At 43.5% G+C, this 23,713-nt stretch overlaps 1 protein-coding gene across 1 annotated transcript in view; it reads right to left on the reverse strand.

Moving 5' to 3' along the window:
• Window positions 1–323: 323 nt before the first annotated feature.
• LOC140211345 (gonadotropin-releasing hormone receptor-like) overlaps window positions 324–23,713 on the reverse strand; it is a 28,772-nt gene continuing 5,382 nt past the window's right edge. The window contains exons 2-3 of the mRNA XM_072281024.1: window positions 6,116–6,323; window positions 324–565 (exon numbers count right to left, since the gene is read on the reverse strand). Coding sequence (XP_072137125.1) covers window positions 324–565; window positions 6,116–6,323 — 450 coding nt within the window. The remainder of the gene's footprint in view (window positions 566–6,115; window positions 6,324–23,713) is intronic.

Below are 23,713 nucleotides of genomic sequence, written 5' to 3' on the forward strand. Positions count from 1 at the left end.
CCTCTTCACCTGACTATGATCTTATTCCTCTTTTTACACTATTTCTTCATTTTTGAAACTCATTGTAGTTTGTACAGTATGTCTTCCACTGTACTGCTGCCACAAAACAACACATTTCACAAATATATCAGTAAAAATAAACCTGATTCTGAGCATTTGGTTGGTCTGTCTGTAAATTCACTTAGTCCAAGCATTGCCTTTCACAACATAGTCCTGGGTGTGCCAATGATACCATAGCATTCCTAAGGTGACAGTAACAACAGCAAGATATCTGAGCACTGGACAATAAACAATGAAAAGACAAGCATCACAATTGAGATAAACTAAGAAAAATACCAGTAAATAAGTGGATCAAGGCAAGGATTCAGTAATCCAAACACAAATAAAAAATGGTTGATTGCTTCAGGCAACTTATATTCCAGATCAGGATCAAACCAATACCAGATCCCCATCAGGTAGTACGGGGTCCAGCAGATGATGAAAGAAGTGACAAAAGCAATGGTCATTTTCATTGTTTTTATACGAGCTTTTGGTATGCCGTTCCTTGACTGGTTCAGATCCATCTCTGCAAAATAAAGAAGTCCAACAATTTCTAAAGTTATACTGATAACAGTAGAGAATGCCAAAAAGAATAATACTTCCAGTAAAGCACAGAATTTCTTGGTTCTCAGAAAGTGCATCAAGTGGATATGTGCACCGGACACTGAGAAAATTAGAAACACAGAAAACCTACAGCACAATACAGGCCCTTCGGCCCACAATACTGTGCCAAACACATACTTACTTTAGAAATTACCTAGGGTTACACATAGCCCTCTATTTTTCTAACCTCCATGTACCTATTCAGGAATGTCTTAAAAGACCCTGTCGTATCCACCTCTGCCACCATCGCCAGCAGCCCATTCAATGCACTCAACACTCTCTGCATTAAGTACTTACACATGACATCTCCTCTGTACCTACTTCCAATCACCTTAAAACAGCGCTCTCTCATGATAGCCATTTCAGCCCTGCAAAAAAGCCACTGACTAACCACATGATCAATGCTTCTCATCATTTTATACACCTCTATCAGGTCACCTCTCATCCTCTGTCGCTCCAAGAAAAAACTCCAAGTTCACTCAACCTATCCCCAATCCAGGCAATATCCTTGTAGATCTCCTCAGCACACTTTCTATAGTTTCCACATCCTTCCTGTATTGAGGTTACCAGAACTGAGCACAGAACTCCAAGTGGGCTCCGACTAGGGTCCTATATAGCTGTAACATTACCTCTTGGCTCTTAAACCCAGTCGCAAGGTTGGTGAAGGCCAATGCACCGTGTGCCTTCTTAACCACAGAGTCAACCTGCGTAGCAGCTTTGAGTGTCCAATTGACTCGGACCCGAAAATCCCTCTGATCCTCCACACTGCCAAGAGTCTTCCCATTAATACTATATTCTGCCATCATATTTGACCTACCAAATGAACCACCTCACACTTATCTGGGTTGAACTCCAACTGTCACTTCTCAGCCCAGTTTTACATTCTATCGATGTCCCGCTGTAACCTCTGACAGCCCTCCACACTATCCACATCACCCCCAACCTTTGTGGCATCAGCAAATTTACTAGCCCATCCCTCCACTTCCTCATCCAGGCTATTTATAAAAATCACAAAGAGAAGGAGTCCCAGAACAGATTTCTGAGGCACACCACTGGTCACCGACTCCATGCAGAATATGACCCATCTACAGCTGCTCTTTGCCTTCTGTGGGCAAGCCAGTTCTGGATCGACAAAGCAATGTCCCCTTGGATCTCATGCCTCTTTAATTTTTCAATAAGCCTTGCATGGGGTACCTTACCAAATGCCTTGCTAAAATCCATATACACTACATCTACGGCACTACCTTCATCAATGTGTTTAGTCACATCCTCAAAAAATTCAATCAGGCTCATAAGGCATGACCTGCCTTTGACAAAGCCATGCTGACTATTCCTAAACATATGCCTCTCCAAATGTTACATAGAATAGAACAGCACAGTACAGGCACTTCAGCCCACATCGTTGTGCCGACCCTCAAACCCTGCCTCCCATATAACCCCCCACCTTAAATTCCTCCATATACCTGTCTACTAGTCTTTTAAATTTCACTAGTGGATCTGCCTCCACCACTGACTCAGGCAGTGCATTCCACGCACCAACCACTCTCTGAGTAAAAAACCTTACTCTAATATCCCCCTTGAACTTCCCACCCCTTACCTTAAAGCCATGTCCTCTTGTATTGAGCAGTGGTGCCCTGGGGAAGAGGCACTGGCTATCCACTCTATCTATTCCTCTTATTATCTTGTACACCTCTATCATGTCTCCTCTCATCCTCCTTCTCTCCAAAGAGTAAATCCCTAGCTCCCTTAATCTCTGATCATAATGCATACTTTCTAAACCAGGCAGCATCCTGGTAAATCTCCTCTGTACCCTTTCCAATGCTTCCACATCCTTCCTATAGTGAGGTGACCAGAAATGGACACAGCACTCCAAGTGTGGCTTAACCAGAGTTTTATAGAGCTGCATCATTACCTCGCGACTTTTAAACTCTATCCCTTGACTTATGAAAGCTCATATGTTCATAAATCGTGCTTCTCAGGATCTTTTGCAACAACTTACTGATATAAGACTCACTGTTCTATAATTTCCTGAGCTATCTTTACTCCCTTTCTTGAATAAGGGAACAATATCTGCAACCCTCTAATCCTCTGGAACCTCCCCCGTCCCCATTGATGATGCGAAGATGATTGCCAGAGGCTCAGCAATCTCCTCCCTCACCTACCATAGTAGCCTGGGGTACATCTTCTCCGGTCCCGGAGACTTATCCAACTTGATGCTTTCCAAAAACTACAGCACATCCTCTTTCTTAATGTATATATGCTCAAGATTTTCAATCCTCTGTAAGTCATCCCTACAATCGCCAAGATTCTTTTCCATAGTAAATACTGAAGCAAAGTATTCATTAAGTATGTTTGCTAACTCCTCCGGTTCCATACACACTTTTCCACTGTCACACTTGATTGTTCCTATTTTCTTTTCCGCTTGCTCTTAACAGACTTGTAGAATGCCTTGGGGTTTTCTTTAATCCTGCTCTCTAAGGCTTCTCATGGCCCCTTCTGGCTTTCCTGATCTCATTCTTAAGCACCTTCCTGCTAGCCTTATAATCTTCTAGATCTCTATCATTGCCTAATTTTTTGGTCCTTTTGTAAGCTCCTCTTTTCTTCTTGACTAGATTTTCAACAGCCTTTGTACACCATGGTTCCTGTACCTTACCATCCTTTCCCCGTCTCATTGGAAGGTACCTATGCAAAACGTCACGAAAATATCCCCTGAACATTTGCCACATTTCTGTCGTAGATTTCCCTGAGAATATCTGTTCCCAGTTTATGCTTCCAAGTTCCTACTTGATAGCTTCATATTTCCACTTACTCCAATTCAACACTTCCTTAACCTGTCTGTTCCTATCCCTCTCCAATGCTTTGGTGAAGGAGATGGAATTGTAATCATTATCACCAAAGTGCTCTCCCACTAAGAGACCTGACACCTGACCAGGTTCATTTCCCAATACCAGATCAAGTACAGCCTCTCCTCTTGTAGGCTTATCTATTTAGTGTGTCAGGAAATCTTCCTGAACACACCTAACAATCTCCACCCCATCTAAACCTCTTGCTCTCGGGAGATGCCAATCAATATTTGGGAAATTAAAATCTCCCACCACGACAACCCTCTTATTATTACACCTTTTCAGAATCTGTCTCCTTGATGTCCATGTTACTATTGGGTTGTCTATAAAAACAAAACCGGTAGCGTTATTGTCCCCTTCTTGGTTCTAACTTCCACCCACAGAGACTCTGTAGACAATCCCTCCAGGACTTCCTTCTTTCCTGCAGCCATGACACTATCTCTGATCAGCAGGGCCACGCCTCCATGTTTTGCCTCCCTCCCTATCCTTTCTGAAACACCTAATGCCTGGCACTCTAAGTAACTATTCCTGCCCCTGAGCCATCCAGGTCTCTGTAATGGCCACAACATCAAAGCTCCAAGTACTGATCCACTCTCTAAGCTCATCCACTTTGTTCATGATGCTTCTTGCGTTAAAATAGACACATCTCAAACCATCGGTCTGAGCGCATCCCTTCTCTATCACCTACCTATCCTCCATCTCACACTGTCTCCAAGCTTTCTCCATCTGTGAGCCAGCAGATCCTTCCTCCATCTCTTCAGTTTGGTTCCCACCCATCAGCAATTCTGGTTTAAACTCTCCCCAATAGCCTTAGCAAACCTCCCTGCCAGATTCAAGTGCAATCTGTCCTTTTTGTACAGATCACGCCTGCCCCAAAAGAGGTCCCAATGATCCAGAAATCTGAATCCCTGCCCCCTGCTCCAATCCCTCAGCCACGCATTTATCCTCCACCTCATTCTATTCCTATACTCACTGTTATGTGGCACAGGCCATAATCCCGAGATTACTACCTTTGAGGTCCTGCTTCTCAACTTCCTTCCTAAGTCCCTGTAGTCTGTTTTCAGGACCTCCTCCCTTTTCCTACCGATGTCGTTGGTACCAATATGTACCACGACCTCTGGCTGTTCTCCTTCCCACTTCAGGATATCTTGGACACGATCAGAAACATCCCAGACCCTGGCACCTGGGAGGCAAACTACCATCCGTGTTTCTTTCCTGCATCCACAGAATTGTCTGTCTGACCACCTAATTATATAGTCCCCTATTACTGCTGCCTTCTTCCTTTCTCTACCCTTTTGAGCCACAGGGCCAGACTCTGTGCCAGAGGTATGGCCACCGTTGCTTCCCCCTGGTAGGCCCTCCCCCCCAACAGTACTCAAACAGGAGTACTTATTGTTAAGTGGGACAGCAACAGGGGTACTCTCTAGCCTCTGACCTGTCCTTCCCTCTTCTGACTGTTACCTACTTACTTGTCTCCCCAGGCCCCAGTGTGACTGCTTGCCTATAGTTCTTCTCTGTCACCTCCTCACTTTCCCTAACCAGAAAGAGGACATTGAGTTGCATCTCCAGTTCCCTAAGACGGACCCTAAGGAGCTGCAGCTTGACGCACCTGGTGCAGATGTGGCCATCCAGGAGGCTGGGAGTCTCCTGGACTTCCCACATCTGACACCCAGTTTAGATGATAGAATAGGTGGCTTTGTTGTCAAGTTTGCAAATGATGTGAAGATTGATGGAAGGGCAGTTAGTGTTGAGGAAACAGGTGGACTACAGAACTTAGATTAGGAGAATGGGCAAGAGTGGCAAATGGGACAATGTTGCAAAATGTATGGGCATGCACTTTGGTAGTAGAAATAAATGTGTTGACTCTTCAAAGGAGGTTCACAAAAATTATTCCAATATTGAATGGCTTGTCATATGAAGAGCTTTAGATGTCTCTGGGCCTGTTTTCACTAGAATTCAGAAGAAAGAGGGCTGACCGCATTGAAACCTACTGAATAGTGAAAGGCCTTGATAGAGTGGATGTGGAGAGGATGTTTCCTGTGGTGGGAGAGTTTAAGACCAGATGACACAGCCTAAGAATAGAGAGGTGTTCTTTTAGAATGGAGATGAGGAGAAATTTCCTTAGACAGAGAGTGGTGAATCTGTGGATTTCTTTGCCACGGGAGGCTGTGGAAGCCAAGTCCTTATGTATATTTAGGGCAGTGGTTGATAGATTCTTGACTGGTCAGGGCATGAAAGGAGATGAGAGAAAGGAAGGAGATTGGGGCTAAGAGGAAAAATGAATCAGTCATCATGAAATGGTGGAGAAACCCAATTGGCCAAATGGCCTAAAGGGGCCAAAATGGCTTAGAAACTTCTCCAATTAGAACACTTTATCAGATTACTTCTTATAGTCATAGTCATAGTCATAGTCATACTTTATTGATCCCGGGGGAAATTGGTTAATCCAGGTTATCCAAGTCTCATTAAAGAACTCTTGTCTTTAGTTACCTGTAGTATTTTAATTTTCTCTTAATTTTGATGAATTAAGATTTTAAGCTGAAAGACTAATAGTCAATAATTACATTACACCTTTTCTAAAAATGAGTCCCCACCCTATAAGTAGACAATGAGAAAGTTTGTGGACATACGATTGAAGTTTGGACGCAGATTATTTGTCATCTTGATGATTATTTTGAAGTTGCAGATCAGCATGATAATTAGTGGAATAACAAAGAGGAATCCAAAGGTGAAGAAGTTGTAGAAGGCTTTGTCCCATTGACCCTGAAAGCCTCCTAGAGTTGCACACTGTGAGAAGAAGCATGGTTCTGTGTAGTGGGTCATTCTGAAGAGCCATAGCTGCAAAAGTGAAAGAGAAAGAAAATCAAAATACTTTTACATCAAAGATGGGCAAACAAATAGAGAGGATTCTTAGGGGCAGGATTTATAAACAGTTGGGGAAATATAATCTTATTAGGGGCAGTTAGCAATCCTTTATGAAGGGAAACTCATGATTTATGAGATTGATCGGAAGGTTTGACCAAGTGACAAAACAGATTGATGTGGGTAGAGCAGTGGATGTGGCATATATAGATTTTATTAGGCATTTGACAAGTTTCCCCATGGAAGTCTCATTCAGAAAGTCATGGGGCAAAGGAGTCATGGAGACTTGGCAACATAAGTTCAGAATTAGCTTGCCCACAGAAGACAGAGGGGTGGTTGTATTTGAAGTGTTTTATGCCTGGAGGTGCTAACCAGTGGTGTTCTGAAGGGATATATTCTGAGAACTGTGCTCTATGTGATATTTATAAATGACAGATGAGGAAGTGGAAGAATGGATGAGTAAGTTTGCAGATGACACAAAGGTTTTTGGCGTTATGGATAATATAAAAGGTTACAATACAATATAGAGAGGATGCAGGCATGTTCTGAGAATTGGCAGATTGGCAGAAAAGCATGAAATGATACATTTTGAAAGGTGTAACTGGAAGGCATAGTACAAAGTTAATGGTAGGATTCTTAGCAGTGTGGAGGAACAGTGAGGAAGTCCATAAATCCCTTAAAGCTGTTGTGCAAGTTGAGAAGGGGTTAAGGTGAATGGTGTGTAGGCTTTCATTAGCTGGGGGATTAGACTACACTTAGAGTACTGTGCTTAGGTCTATTTGCTTCATTATAGGAAGGATGTGGACACTTTAGCGAGGGTGCAGAGGAGATTTACCAGGATGCTGCCTGTATTAGAGAGCACACCTTATGAGAATAGATTAAGCAAACTAGGCGGATGAAAGATGACTTGATAGAGCTCATAGTCTTGGAGCATCTTACGCCTCACTATCAGTGTGCCTGATGAGTGTCTCCAGCTGAAAAAGCACATTAGTGCAAGGGCTTTTAATCAGCGTCAAGTGAAAGAAAAAACACAAAAACCGACCAAAAATTGTGAAGAAAAAATGTATTTACAAGTAGACAAATGGGAGATTTTAACTTTCCTAATATTGATTGACATCTCCTTAGTGCAAAGGGGTTTGGATAGGGTGGAGTTTGTTAGGTGTGTTCAAGAAGGTTTCTTGACACAATATGTAGATAAGCCTACAAGAGGAGAGGCTGTGCTTGATCTGGCATTAGGAAATGAACATGGTCAGGTGTCAGAGCTCTCTGTGGGAGAGCATTTTGGAGGTAGTAACCACAACTCTATCTCCTTCACCAAGGCACTGCAGAGGGATAGGAGCAGACAATTTGAGAAAACTTTTAGTTGGGGTAGGGGCAAATATGATGCCATTAGGCAGGAACATGGGAGCATAAATTGGGAGGAGATGTTCTCAAGGAAATGCATGGCAGAAATGTGGCAAATGTTCAGGGGATATTTGCATGGACTTCTGCATAGGTATGTTCCATTGAGGTAAATAAAGAATGGTAGAGTTAAAGAACCATGGTGTACAAGGTATGTAGAAAATCTAGTTAAGAAGAAAAGAAAAGCTTACGAAAGTTTCAAGAAACTAGATACTGTTAGAGCTCTATAAAATTACAAGGTTGCTAGGAAGGAGCTTAAGAATGGAATTAGGAGAGCTAGAAGGGGCCATAAGAAGGCTTTGGTGAGCAGGATTTATATAGAAACATAGAAAATCTGCAGCACAATACAGGCCCTTCGGATCACAAAGCTGTGTTGAACATGTCCCTACCTTAGAACTACCTAGGCTTACCCATAGCCCTCTATTTTTCGAAGCTCCATGTACCCATCCAGGAGTCTCTTACAAGACCCTATCATTTCCACCTCAACCACTGCTGCCAGCAGCCCATTCCACACACTCACCACTCTCTGTGTAAAAAACTTACCCCTGACATTTCCTCTGTACCTACTTCCAAGAACCTGGAAACAATGCTCTCTCACGCTAGCCATTTCAGCCCTGGGAAAAAGCCTCTGACTATCCATGCAATCAATACCTCTCATTAACTTGTACACCTCTGTCAGGTCACCTCTCATCCTCCGTCACTCCAAGGAGAAAAAGCCGAGTTTACTCAACCTATTCTCATAGGGCATGCACCCCAATCCAGGCAACATCCTTGTAAATCTCCTCTACACCCTTTCTATGGTTTCCACGTCTTTCCTGTAGTGAAGCAACCAGAATTGAGCACAGTACTCCAAGTGGGGTCTGACTAGGGTCCTATAGAGCTGCAACATTACCTCTCGGCTCTTAAACTCAACGCCATGGTCGTTGAAGGCCAATGAACCATATATTAGTGAAGGCCAATGCACAAGTAACCACAGAGTCAACCTGCGCAACTGCTTTGAGTGTCCTATGGACTCCAACCCCAAGATCCCTCTGATCCTCCATACTGCCAAGAGTCTTACCATTAATTCTATATTCTGCTATCATATTCGACCTACCAAAATGAACCACCGCACAATTATCTGGGTTGACTCTATCTGCCACTTCTCAGCCCAGTTATGCATCCTATCAATGTCCCGCTGTAACCCTTGACAGCCCTCCACACTATCCACAACATCCCCAACCTTTGTTTCATCAGTAAATTTACTAATCGGGTTGGCTGCCGGTTACCAGTGGTGTTCCACAGGGGTCCGTGTTAGGGCCGCTTCTTTTTACATTGTACATCAACGATTTGGATTATGGAATAGATGGCTTTGTGGCTAAGTTTGCTGATGTTACGAAGATAGGTGGAGGGGCCAGTAGTGCTGAGGAAATGGAGAGTCTGCAGAGAGACTTGGATAGATTGGAAGAATGGGCAAAGAAGTGGCAAATGAAGTACAATGTTGGAAAGTGAATGTTTATGCATTTTGGCAGAAAAAATAAATGGGCAGACTATTATTTAAATGGGGAAAGAGTTCAAAGTTCTGGGATGCAATGGGACTTGGGAGTCCTCGTACAGGATACCCTTAAGGTTAACCTCCAGGTTAAGTCAGTAGTGAAGAAGGCGAATGCAATGTTGGCGTTCATTTCTGGAGGAATAGAGTATAGGAGCAGGGATGTGATGTTGAGGCTCTATAAGGCACTGGCGAGACCTCACTTGGACTACTGTGGGTAGTTTTGTTCTCCTTATTTAAGAAAGGATGTGCTGACGTTGGAGAGGGTACAGAGAAGATTCACTAGAATGATTCCAGGAATGAGAGGGTTAACATATGAAGAACGTTTGTCCGCTCTTGGACTGTATTCCTTGGAGTTTAGAAGAATGAGGGGAGACCTCATAGAAACATTTCGAATGTTAAAAGGCATGGACAGAGTGGATGTGGCAAAGTTGTTTCCCATGATGGGGGAGTCTAGTACGAGAGGGCATGACTTCAGGATTGAAGGGCGCCCATTCAGAACAGAAATGCGAAGAAATTTTTTTAGTCAGAGGGTGGTGAATCTATGGAATTTGTTGCCATTGGCAGCAGTGGAGGCCAAGTCATTGGGTGTATTTAAGGCAGAGATTGATAGGTATCTGTGTAGCCAGGGCATCAAAGGTTATGGTGAGAAGGCGGGGGAGTGGGACTAAATGGGAGAATGGATCAGCTCATGATAAAATGGCGGAGCAGACTCAATGGGCTGAATGGCCGACTTCTGCTCCTTTGCCTTATGGTCTTATGGTCTAACCCATCCCTCCAATTCCTCATCGAGGTCGTTTATAAAAATCACGAAGAGAAGGGTTCCCAAAACAGTTCCCTGAGGCTTACCACTGGCGACCGACCTCCATGCAGAATATGACCCATCTACAACCACGCTTTGCCTTCTGTGGGCAAGCCAGTTCTGGATCCACAAAGAAATGTCCCCTTGGATCCCATGCCTCCTTACTTCCTCAATAAGCCTTGCATGGGGTGCCTTATCAAATGCCTTGCTAAAATCCATATACACTACATCTACGGCTCTACCTTCATCAATGTGTTTTATCGCATCCTCAAAAAATTCAATCAGGCTCATAAGGCACGGTCTGCCTTTGACAAAGCCATACTGACTGTTACTAATAATATTATACCTCTCCAAATGTTCATAAATCCTGCCTCTCAGGATCTTCTCCATCAACTTACCAACAACTGAAGTAAGACTCACTGTCCTATAATTTCCTGGGCTATCTCTACTCCCTTTCTTGAATAAGGAAACAACATCCGTAACCCTCCAACCCCCCGGAACCTCTCCCATCCTCATTGATGATGCAAAGATCACCGCCAGAGGCTCAGCAATCTCCTCCGTGGCTTCCCACGGTAGCCTGGAGTACATCCTGTCCGATTAAGGAAAAGCCCAAGGCATTCTACAAGTATGTGAAGAGCAAGAGGATGAGCCGTGTGAGACTAGGACCTATCAGGTGCGATAGTGAAAATGTATGCATGGAATCAGAGGAGGTAACAGAGGTACTTAATGAATACTTCAGTATTCTCCAGGAAAAAAGACTTGGGCAATTGTGGGTATGACTCACAGCGGACTGAAATGCTTGAGTATATACAGTTGAAGTCAGAAGTTTACATACACCTTAATCAAATACACTTAAACTCAGTTTTTCACAACTCCTGACAATTAATCCTAGAAAACATTCACTGTCTTACGTCAGTTAGGATCACTACTTTATTTTAAGAATGTGAAATGTCAGAATAATAGTAGAGCGAATGATTTATTTCAGCTTTTATTTCTTTCATCGCTTTCCCAGTGGGTCAGAAGTTTACATACACTTTGTTAGTATTTGGTATCATTGCCTTTAAATTGTTAAACTTGGGTCAAACATTTTGGATTGCATTCCACAAGTTTCTCACAGTAAGCTGCTAGAATTTTGTTCCATTCCTCTAGGCAGAACTGATGTAACTGAGTCAAGTTTGTAGGCCTCCTTGCTCGCACATGCTTTTTCAGTTCTTCCCACAAACTTTCTATCGGATTGAGGTCAGAAAGTGATGTCAAGTCTGGCTCATCCTTGGGAACAATTTCCAAACACCTGAAGATACCATGTTCATCTGTACAAACAATAGTACGCAAGTATAAACACCATGGGACCACCCAGTCGTCATACCACTCAGGAAGGAGATGCATTCTGTCTCCTAGAGATGAACGTACTTTGGTGCAGAAAGTGCAAATAAATCCCAGAACAACAGCAAAGGACCTTGTGAAGATGCTGGAGGAAACAGGTAGACAAGCATCTATATCCACAGTAAAACGAGTCCTATATTGACATAACCTGAAAGGCTACTCAGCAAGAAGTCACAGCTCCAAAACCGCCATAAAAAAGCCAGACTACAGTTTGCAAGTGCACGTGGGGACAAAGATATTACTTTTTGGAGAAATGTCTGATGAATCAAAAATTGAACTGTTTGGCCATAATGACTATCATTATGTTTGGAGGAAAAGGGGTGAGGCTTGCAAGCCGAAGAACACCACCCCAACTGTGAAGCATGGGGGTGGCAGCAACATGTTGTGGGGGTGCTTTGCTGCAGGAGGGACTGGTGCACTTCACAAAATAGATGGAATCATGAGGAAGAAAAATTATGTGGATATATTGAAGCAACATCTCAGGACATCAGCCAGGATGTTAAAGCTCAGTCGCAAATGGGTCTTCCAAATGGAGAATGACCCCGAGCGTACCTCCAAAGTTGTGGCAAAATTGCTTAAGGACAACAAAGTCAAGGTATTGGAGTGGCCATCACAAAGCCCTGACCTCAATTCGATAAAAAATTTGCGGGCAGAACTGAAAAAGCATGTATGAGCAAGGAGAAGTACTGGAGGATTGGAGGGTTGTAAATGTTGTTGCCTTGTTCAAGAAAGGGAGAACAGATAACCCAGGAAATTATAGACCAGTGAGTCTGACCTCATTGGTGGGCAAGAAGTTGGAGAAGATCCTGAGAGGCAGGATTTATGTGGATTTGGAGAGACATAATCTGATTAAGGATCTTCAGTATGGCTTTGTCAAGGGCAGGTCACGCCTTATGAGCCTGATTGAATTCCTTAAGGAAGTAACAAAACACATTGATGAAGGTAGAGCAGTAGATGCACTGTATATGGATTTCGGTAAGGCATTTGATAAGGATCCCCATGCAAGGGGGCATTGGATCCAAGAAGACCTTGCTTCATGGATCCAGAATTGGCTTGCCCACAGAAGGCAAAGGGTGATTGCAGATGGTTCATATTCTACATGGAGCTCAGTGTCCGGTGGTGTTCTGTAGGGATTTCTGGGACATCTCCTCTTTGCAATTTTCATAAATTACCTGGATGAAGAAGTAGAAGGGTGGGTTAGCAAATTTGCTGATGACACAAAAGTTGGGGCTGTTGTGGATAGTCTGGAGGGTTGTCAGAGTTTAGGGACATTGATAGGATTCAGAACTGGGCTGAAAAGTGGCAGATGGAGTTTGACCCAGTGTGAAGTGGTTCATTTTGGTAAGTCCAGTTTGAAGACAGAATATAATATAAATGGTAAGACTCTTCACAGTGTGAATGACCTTACAGAACTTGGGGTCCGTGTCGGTAGGACACTCAAAGCTGCTGCGCAGGTTGACAGTGTTGTTAAGAAGGTGTATGGTGTGCTGGCCTTCATCAACTGTAGAATTGAGTTCAAGAGCCATGAGGTAATGTTACAGCTATATAAGACCTTGGTCAGACCACTTGGAGTACTGTGTTCAGTTCACTACAGGAAGTATGTGGATACTATAGAGACAGTGCAGAGGAGATATACAAGGATTTGCCTAGATTGGAGGGTGTACCTTATGAGAATAGGTTGAGTGAACTTGGCTTTTTCTCCTTGGAGCGACGGAGGATGAGAGGTGACCTGATAGAGGTGTATAAGATGATGAGAGGCATTGATCATGTGGATAACCAGAGGCTATTTCCCAGGGCTGAAATAACTAACATGGGAGGGCATAGCTTTAATGTGCTTAGAAACAGGTACCGAGAGGATGTCAAGGGTAAGTTTTTCACACAGAGAGTGGTGGGTGTGTGGAACGCACTGCTGGCAGAGGTGGTGGAAGCGGATACAATCGGGTCTTTTAAGGGCCTCTTAGATAGAAACATAGAAGCATAGAAAACCTACAGCACAATACAGGCCCTTTAGCCCACAAAGCCATGCCAAACTTATCCTTACCTTAGTAATTACTTAGGGTTACCCATAGCTCTCGATTTCTCTAAGCTCCATGTACCTATCCAAGAGTCTCTCAAAAGACCCCATCGTATCCACCTCCACCACCATCGCCGTCAGCCCATTCAACACACTCACCACTCGCTGCATAAAAAACATATCCTTGACATCTCCTCTCTACCTACTTCCAAACACCTTAAAACTGTGCCCTCTCGTGCTAGCCATTTCAGCCCTGGGAAAAAAACCTCTCCACACGTTCAATGCCTCTCATCATTTTACACACCTCTATCAGGTCACATCTCATCTTCCATCACTCCAAGGAAAAAAGGCCGAGTTCACTCAACCTATTCTCATAAGCCATGGTCCCCAATCCACGCAATGTTCTTGTAAATCTCCTCTGCACCCTTCCTATGGTTTCCACATTCTTTCTGTAGTTGGACGACCAGGACTGAGCACAGTAGCTAAGTACATGTAGCTTAGAACAATAGGGGGCTATGCGCTAGGGAAATTCTAGGCAGTTTCTGGAGTAGGTTACATGGTCTGCACAACATTGTGGGCTGAAGGACCTGTAATGTGGTGTAAATTTCTATGTTCTATGCTCTATGAAAACAAACATGTATGTACAAGAAATTTCAAATATACAGAGGCTTTTTCTACGACACACTTTGTTGTTAACTTTCCAATATAACTATTCACCAACCATCAAATCCAACTTCCACATCTCTCTAGCAAAGCCAGACCGAGCAATTAAATTTGCCTCCGCCTGGCCTAGAAGGAACAGGAAGTTCTACTGTTGGTCTGAGGGGGTGGGTGGGGATCAGGTGACCAACAGAGCTACCTCACCACTCTGCGTTCCGGCCTTTCCTTTTGGTGGGAAGATGATTGGAAAACATGCTTAGAGACGGGATTTATGAATATTTGGAGAAGCATAGTCTGATGAGGGATAGTTTGCATGGCTTTGTGAGGGGAAGGACAAAGCACATTAATGAAAGTAGAGCGGTGGTTGTGGTGCATAATGATTTTAGTAAGGTTTTTGATAAGATTCCGTTTGGCAGGTTCATTCAGAAAGTCATGAGGCATGGGATTCAGGGAAACATGAGATTATGGATACAGAATTGGCTTGTCCACAGAAGACAGAGGGTGGTAGTCGAGGGTGAGTAGTTTCAAGCTCCTCGGGATACACATCACCGAAGGTCTCACCTGGACTGTACGCACTGGCTGTATGGCAAGAAAAAGCACAACAGCACCTTTTCCACCTCAGGTGACCAAAGAAGTTTGGCATGAGTCCCCAGATCCTCAAGCCTTCTTCAGGGGCACCACTGAGAGCAACCTGACTGGCTGTATCACCACCTGGTACAAGAACTGCACCAACCTTGATCACTGGGAACTGCAGAGAGTGGTACGGACAGCCCAGCATATCTGAGGTTGTGAACTTCCCTCTATTGAGGACATTTACAGCAGCAGGTGCAGGAAAAAGGTCTGGAAGATCATCGAGACACCAGTCACTCCAACCATAAACCTTTTCAACTGCTTCTGTCTGGTAAATGCTACCACAGCATTAAAGCCATGATCAACAGGCTATGGGACAGATTCTTTCTACAAGCCATTAGACTTATAAATTCACATGGCTGTACATTGTGACTGAGTCATAACACAAAGATTTTTACTCCCTCACATTGTGGGATGGATGGAAGATTTAAATAAATTCATTGATTCATTGTAAAGAACCCCCAATGGTTTCTTTATTGGGTTAGGGTTGGAAAAAAAGTCCTGCCTAAATTCTATCAGCATGTTGATTTTACTACCAGAAGTGAAAATACAGTAAACCTGATTTATACGAAAGTCCCTGCTGCATACAAAAACTGCTCCTTGCCCCCACTTTGGTACTCCATTCATTTATTTTTATGCTAATTCCTGCACACAGACCACTGATCAAACAGATTAAACCAGATTGAAGGGAGATAAGGCCCTGTCCTTCTTCGCCCAAAATATAGAAACGTAGAAAAGCTATAGCACATTGCAGGCCATTCGAACCACAATGTTGTGCCAACCATGTAACCTACTCTAGAAACAGCTAGAATTTCCCTACCACATAGCCCTCTGTTTTTCTAATGTTGACTACTATTCATTTCCATGGAAGCTGCTTGACTTGCTGAATCTTGAGTGTGTTGCAAGGGAGATAAAGACCTGACCAGAAGTAGGAACCTCAGCATTGCAGAACTGCTTTGAAAACATCATCTGCAACATATTCAGTAAGGTGGCTTATGTGAGATCTGTGACTGGCTATTCAGAGAAGTGTACTGAGGACATCAACATTATAAAACACATCTATGAGAGGGCAAAGCAGAAGCCGTAGCTGACAGCAGAGGTCTAAGCAGGACTGGATGCTGCTTTCAGATTGGGGTTTAGAACATAGAACATAGAATAGTACAGCACAGTACAGGCCCTTCGGCCCACAATGTTGTGCTGACCCTCAAAGCCTGCCTCCCATATAAGCCCCCACCTTAGATTCCTCCATATACCCGTCTAGTAGTCTCTTAAACTTCACTAGTGTATCTGCCTCCACCACTGACTCAGGCCGTGCATTCCACGCACCAACCACTCTCTGAGTAAAAAACCTTACTCTAATATCCCCCTTGAACTTCCCACCCCTTACCTTAAAGCCATGTCCTCTTGTATTGAGCAGTGGTGCCCTGGGGAAGAGGCGCTGGCTATCCACTCTATCTATTCCTCTTATTATCTTGTACACCTCTGTCATGTCTCCTCTCACCCTCCTTCTCTCCAAAGAGTAAATCCCTAGCTCCCTTAATCTCTGATCATAATGCATACTTTCTAAACCAGGCAGCATCCTGGTAAATCTCCTCTGTACCCTTTCCAATGCTTCCACATCCTTCCTATAGTGAGGTGACCAGAACTGGACACAATATTCCAAGTGTGCCCTAACCAGAGTTTTATAGAGCTGCATCATTACATCGCGACTCTTAAACTCTATCCCTCGACTTATGAAAGCTAACACCCCATAAGCTTTCTTAACTACCCTATCCACCTATGAGGCAACTTTCAGGGATCTGTGGACATGTACCCCGAGATCCCTCTGCTCCTCCACACTACCAAGAATCCTACCATTTACTTTGTACTCTGCCTTGGAGTTTGTCCTTCCAAAGTGTACCACCTCACACTTCTCCGGGTTGAACTCCATCTGCCACTTCTCAGCCCACTCCTGCATCCTATCAATGTCTCTCTGCAATCTTCGACAATCCTCTACACTATCTACAACACCACCAACATTTGTGTCATCTGCAAACTTGCCAACCCACCCTTCTACCCCCACATCCAGGTCGTTAATAAAAATCACAAAAAGTAGAGTTCCCAGAACCGATCCTTGTGGGACACCACTAGTCACAATCCTCCAATCCGAATGTACTCCCTCCACCACCACCCTCTGCCTTCTGCAGGCAAGCCAATTCTGAATCCACCTGGCCAAACTTCCCTGGATCCCATGCCTTCTGACTTTCTGAATAAGCCTACCGTGTGGAACCTTGTCAAATGCCTTACTAAAATCCATATAGATCACATCCACTGCACTACCCTCATCTATATGCCTGGTCACCTCCTCAAAGAACTCTATCAGACTTGTTAGACACGATCTGCCCTTCACAAAGCCATGCTAACTGTCTCTGATCAGACCATGATTCTCTAAATGCCTATAGATCCTATCTCTAAGAATCTTTTCCAACAGCTTTCCCACCACAAACGTAAGGCTCACTGGTCTATAATTACCGGGACTATCCCTACCACCTTTTTTGAACAAGGGGACAACATTCACCTCCCTCCAATCCTCCGGTACCATTCCCGTGGACAACGAGGACATAAAGATCCTAGCCAGAGGCTCAGCAATCTCTTCTCTCACCTCGTGGAGCAGCCTGGGGAATATTCCGTCAGGCCCCGGGGACTTATCTGTCCTAATGTATTTTAACAACTCCAACACCTCCTCTCCCTTAATAACAGCATGCTCCAGAACATCAACCTCGCTCATATTGTCCTCACCATCATCAATTTCCACTCATTGATGAATACCGAAGAGAAGTATTCATTGAGGACCTCGCTCACTTCCACAGCCTCCAGGCACATCTTCCCACCTTTATCTCTAATGGGTCCTACCTTCACTCCTGTCATCCTTTTTTCCTTCACATAATTGAAGAATGCCTTGGGGTTTTCCTTTACCCTACTCGCCAAGGCCTTCTCATGCCCCCTTCTTGCTCTTTTCAGCCCCTTCTTAATCTCCTTTCTTGCTTCTCTATATTCCTCAATAGACCTAGCTGATCCTTGCTTCCTAAACCTCATGTATGCTGCCTTCTTCCTCCTGACTAGATTTTCCACCTCACTTGTCACCCATGGTTTATTCACCCTACCATTCTTTATCTTCCTCACTGGGACAAATTTATCCCTTACATCCCGCAAGAGATCTCTAAACATCGACCACATGTCCATAGTACATTTCCCTGCAAAAACATCATCCCAATTCACACCCGCAAGTTCTAGCCTTATAGCCTCATGATTTGCCTTTCCCCAATTAAAAATTTTCCTGTCCTCTTTGATTCTATCCTTTTCCATGATAATTATAAAGGCCAGGGAGCGGTGGTCACTGTCCCCCAGATGCTCACCCACTGAGAGATCTGTGACCTGACCCGGTTTATTACCTAGTACTAGATCTAGTATGGTATTCCCCCTGGTCGGCCTGTCCACATACTGTGACAGGAATCCATCCTGGACACACTTAACAAATTCTACCCCATCTAAACCCTTAGAACTAATCAGGTGCCGATCAATATTAGGGAAGTTAAAGTCACCCATGATAACAACCCTGTTATTTTTGCACCTTTCCAAAATCTGCCTCCCAATCTGCTCCTCTGTATCTCTGCTGCTACCAGGGGGCCTATAGAATACCCCCAGTAGAGTAACTGCTCCCTTCCTGTTCCTGACTTCCACCCATATTGACTCAAAAGAGGATCCTGCTACATTACCCACCCTTTCTGTAACTGCAATAGTATCCCTGACCAGTAATGCCACCCCTCCTCCCCTTTTTCCGCCCTCTCTATCCCTTTTAAAGCACTGAAATCCAGGAATATTGAGAATCCATTCCTGTCCTGGTGCCAGCCAAGTCTCTGTAATGGCCACTACATCATAATTCCATGTATGTATCCAAGCTCTCAGTTCATCACCTTTGTTCCTGATGCTTCTTGCATTGAGGTACCCACATTTCAGCCCTTCTACCTTACTGTCTTTACACCATTTATTCTGCTTCTTTTTCCTCAAAGCCAGCTCGCAGGGCAGCAAGACCTGCGCTTTCCCACAGCAGCAGGAGGGCAAAATGGAATTATTCACAGAGAATATCCCCGCTGACTATCAACACTGGTATACCTCAGGGGTGTGTACTTAAATGACTGCTCTATTCTCTCAATAACCATGACTATGGAACTAGGTATAGCTCAAACACCGTCTATAAATTTGCTGATGATATAACCATTGATATAACCATAATCTCAGATGGATGCAAGAGGCTGTACTGGAGTGAGATATACTGGGTATTTGAGTGGTGTAGCAGCAACAACCTTGCATTCGGTCGGTTTCAATGATATTCCCATCCATTCTTCCAAATTTCAGTGAGTACAGGAACAAAGCTGCCAAATGCTCCTCATATGTTAACCCCATTCATTCCTGGAGTCACCCTTGTGAACCTCCTTTGGACTCTCTCCAATGACAACACATCCTTTCTGAGGTATGGGGCCCAAAACTGTTGACAATACACCAAGTGCGGCCTGACAAGTGTCTTTTAAAGTTTCAGCATTATCTCCTTGTTTTTATATTCTATTCCCCTTGAAATAAATGCCAGCATTGCATTTGCCTTTGCCTTCCTTACCATAGACTCAATCTGTGAATTAACCTTCTGGGAGTCTTACATGAGGTCTCCTAAGACCCTTTGCACCTCTGATGTTTGAACTTTCTCCCCATTTAGATAATAGCTTGCACTATTATTCCTTTTACCAAAATTCATTATCATACATTTCCCAACACTGTATTCCATTTGCCATGTTTTTGGCCAGTCTTCCAAATTGTTTAAGTCCAGCCGCAATTACATTGGGCTACCTCAGCACTACCTACCTCTCCACTTACCTTCCTACCATCCGCAAACTTTGCCACAAAGTCATCAATTCCACTATCCAAAGCATTGACAATGTTAAAAGTAGTGGTTCCATAACTGACCCCTGAGGAACACAACGAGTCACTAGCAGCCAACCAGAACAGGCTCCCTTTATTCACACTCGCTGCTTTTTGCCTGTCAGCCATTCCTCTAGCCATGTTAATACAATTCCTGTAAGTCCAGAGGATTTTATTTTATCTTGGATTTTATCAAATGCCTTCTGAAAATCTAAGTAAATGACTCTCCATCTCCAACCTACTTGTTACTTCTTTGAAGAATTCCTCACATATGTCAGGCAAGATTTCCCTTTACAGAAATCATACTGACTTTGACTTATTTTATCATTAGTCTTCAAGTACCCTGAAACCTTGCCCTTAGTAATGGACTCCAATACTTTCCCAAGCACTGAGGTTAGGCTAATTGCCCTATAATTTCGTCCCTTTTGTCTTCCTCCCTTCTTAAAGAGTGGAGTGACATTTACAATTTTCCAGTCCTCCAGGACCATGCTTGAATCAAGTGATTCTTAGAAACATAGAAACATAGAAAATAGCTGCAGGAGTGGGCCATTCGGCCCTTCGAGCCTGCACTGCCATTCAGTCTGATCATGGCTGATCATCCAACTCAGAACTCTGGACCAGCCATACCCCCTGATCCCTTTAGCCACAAGAGCTATATCTAACTCCCTCTTAAATATAGCCAATGAACTGGCCTCAACTGTTTCCTGTGGCAGAGAATTCCACAGATTCACCACTCTCTGTGTGAAGAAGTTTTTCCTCATCTCGGTCCTAAAAAGTTTCCCCTTTATCCTCAAACTGTGACCTGTAACCCCTCGTTCTGCAGTGAGGGAGTCTAGGCCGGACACAGCTTCAGAACAGGGGACGTTCATTTAGAACAGAGATAGAAAAATAGAAACATAGAAAACCTACAGCACAATGCATTGGTTATCTCTTCGGCAACCACTTTCAGGACTCTGGGATGTAGTCTATCTGGTCCTAGTGACTTAGCCTCCTGAAGACCTTTCAGTTTGCCTGGCACTATTTCCTTTGTAATAGTAATAGCACTCACTCCTGCTCCCTGACAGTCACAGACCTCTGGCACATTGCTAGTGTCTTCCACAGTGAAGGCTAATGCAAAGTACTTATTGTTCATCTGCCATTTCTTTGCCCCCATTACTACCTCACCAGCATCACTTTCCAGTGGTCCAATATCAACTCTCGTCTCCTTTTTATTCTTAATAAAACTGAAAAAAATGTTTTGGTGTTCTGCTTTATATTATTGGCTAGTTTGCCTTCATATTTTATTTTATCCCTTCTTACAGTTTTTTTAGTTACCTTTGTTTATTTTAAAAGCTCCACAATTATCCAACTTCCCTCTCACTTTTGTTACCTTATGTGCCTTTTCCTTGGCTTTTATGCAGTCCTCAACTTCCCTTGTCAGCCACGGTTGCCTTGACCTGCCATTTGAGAACTACTTCTGTGGGATATAGTGTGCCTATCCAGCACCTTGTGAACTATTCCCAGAAACTTCAGCCATCTCTGTTCTGCTGTCATCCCCGCCAGTATCTCCCTCCAATCCACCTGGGCAGGCTCCTCCCTCATGCCTCTGTAATTCCCTTTATTCCATTGTGATTCTGATACATGTGACTTAAAGTGGTGCTAGAATGTTTCTGAGTCCGATAGAATTTTTTCTATTTCTGCACAAATATGACCTAAAATGTGATCAGATTTTTCATATGTTTTAAAACTAGAAATAAATAACACAAAAAACAATAGACAATAGACAATAGGTGCAGGAGTAGGCTATTCAGCCCTTCGAACCAGCACCACCATTCACTGTGATCATGGCTGATCATCCACAATCAGTACCTTTTTCTTACCTTCTCCCCATATCCCTTCACTCCGCTACCTTTAGGAGCTTTATCTAACTCTTTTTTGAAAGAATTCCAGGGAATTGGCCTCCACTACCTTCTGAGGCAGAGCATTCTACAGAACCACAACCCTCTATGTGAAAAAGTTTCTCCTCAACTCCGTTCTAAATTGTCTACCCCTTATTCTTAAACTGTGGCCTCTGGAAATGGACTCCCGCCAACATCAGGAACATGTTTCCTGCCTCTAGCGTGTCCAATCCCTTATTAATCTTATATGTTTCAATCAGATCCCCTCTCATCCTTCTAAGTTCCAGTGTATACAACCCCAGTCGCTCCAATCTTTTAACGTATGACAGTCCCTCCATCCCAGGAATTAACCTCGTGAACATACGCTGTACTCCCTCAATAGCTAGAATGTCCTTCCTCAAATTTGAAGACCAAAACTGTACACAATATTCCAGGTGTGGTCTCACCAGGGCTCTGTACAACTGCAGAAGGACCTCTTTGCACCTATACTCAATTCTCCTGGTTATGAAGGCCAGCATGCCATTAGCTTTCTTCACTGCCTGCTGTACCTGCATGCTTGCTTTCAGTGACTGATGAACACCTAAACATTATACTTGTTCATGTATTTATTGAGAAAAATGATGCAATATTACATGTATATGTTGAAAAAGGTATGTGGATCTTTGCTCTCAGTAACTAGTGTGACCCCATTGTACAGCAATAACTTCTGTCAAACATTTCCAGTAACTGTTGCTGAGTCTTGCACATCAGCTTGGAGGAATTTTAGCCCATTCCTCCTCACAAAACTGCTTTAGCTCTGGGATGTTGGTGGACTTCCTTGCATGAACTGCTTCCTTCAGGTCCTTCCACAACATTTCAATAGAATTAAGGTCAGGACTTCAACATGGCCATTCCAAAACACGAGTATTCTCCTTGTTAACATAAGAACATAAGAAATAGGAGAAGGAGTAGGCCATTTGGCCATTCAAGCCTGCTCCACCATTCAATAAGATCATGGCTGATCTGGTCATGGACTCATCTCCACCTACCTGCCTTTTCCCCATCACCCGTATTTCCCCTACTATGCAAAAATCTATCCAACCTTATCTTAAATCATTCTGTGGTTGATTTACTCTTGACTCTCAGGTCATTGTTGCATTATCCAACTTCTATTGAGCTTCAGGTGATAGACTGCTACCCTGACACCCTCCTGTAAAATGTTTTGATACAAATTTGAATTCATTTAATTCAACGATTGCAAACTGCCCAGGCCCTGAGGCAGCCCAAAACCATAATGTTCATTCCACATGCTTCACAGTTGGGATGAAGTTTTGGTGTTGGTGCGCAGTGCCCCTTTTCCTCCAAACATATGATTTTTGTGCTATGTTTTTTGGCATTTCTGCCAAAAACTTCAACTTCTGTCTCATCTGTCCACAGAACATTGTCCCAGAAATATTGTAGAACATTCAGGTGGTCTTTTGCAAACTTGAGATGTGCAGCAATCTTTTATTTGGAGAGCAGTGGTTTCCTCCATTGTGTCCTTCCATGAACACCATTCATGTTCAGTGTTTTTCTTATAGTGGACCCACGAACAGTGACTTTAGCAAGTTCTAGAGATTTCTGGAGGTCTTTTGTTGTTACCCTTGTTTTTTGTCAACTCCTTCAGCATTGGACATTGTGCTTAGTATGATCTTTGCAAGATCCCCACTCCTTGGGAGAGTAGCAAGAGTACTTTTTCCTCCATTTGTAGATAATTTCTCCTATTGTGGACTGATAAACACACTGGTCTTTAGAAATGCTGTTGTAGCCTTTTCCAGCTTGATTCATCTCTGCAATTCTTCTTCTAAGATCCTCTGAAAGTTGTTTTGATCGAGGCATGGTGCACATAAACATATCTTTCTTGAGAAGGGCAGGCTTGGTCAGTAACATGACTTTGTGTCTTTTTTATAGGGCAGGCACCTCTACAACTCTCACCTCCAATCCCATCTCATTGACAGGAACACCTGACTCCAAATAGCTTTTGTAGAAGGTATTACTTCAGAGGTTCACATACTTTTTCCAATAAATACCAGTAATATTGGATCATTTTTCTCAATAAATAAATGAATAAGCATAATGTGTTTGTGTTATTTATTTAAT

Source organism: Mobula birostris, chromosome 17 (assembly GCF_030028105.1).
Source record: "Mobula birostris isolate sMobBir1 chromosome 17, sMobBir1.hap1, whole genome shotgun sequence".
Classification (NCBI taxonomy): domain Eukaryota; kingdom Metazoa; phylum Chordata; class Chondrichthyes; order Myliobatiformes; family Myliobatidae; genus Mobula; species Mobula birostris.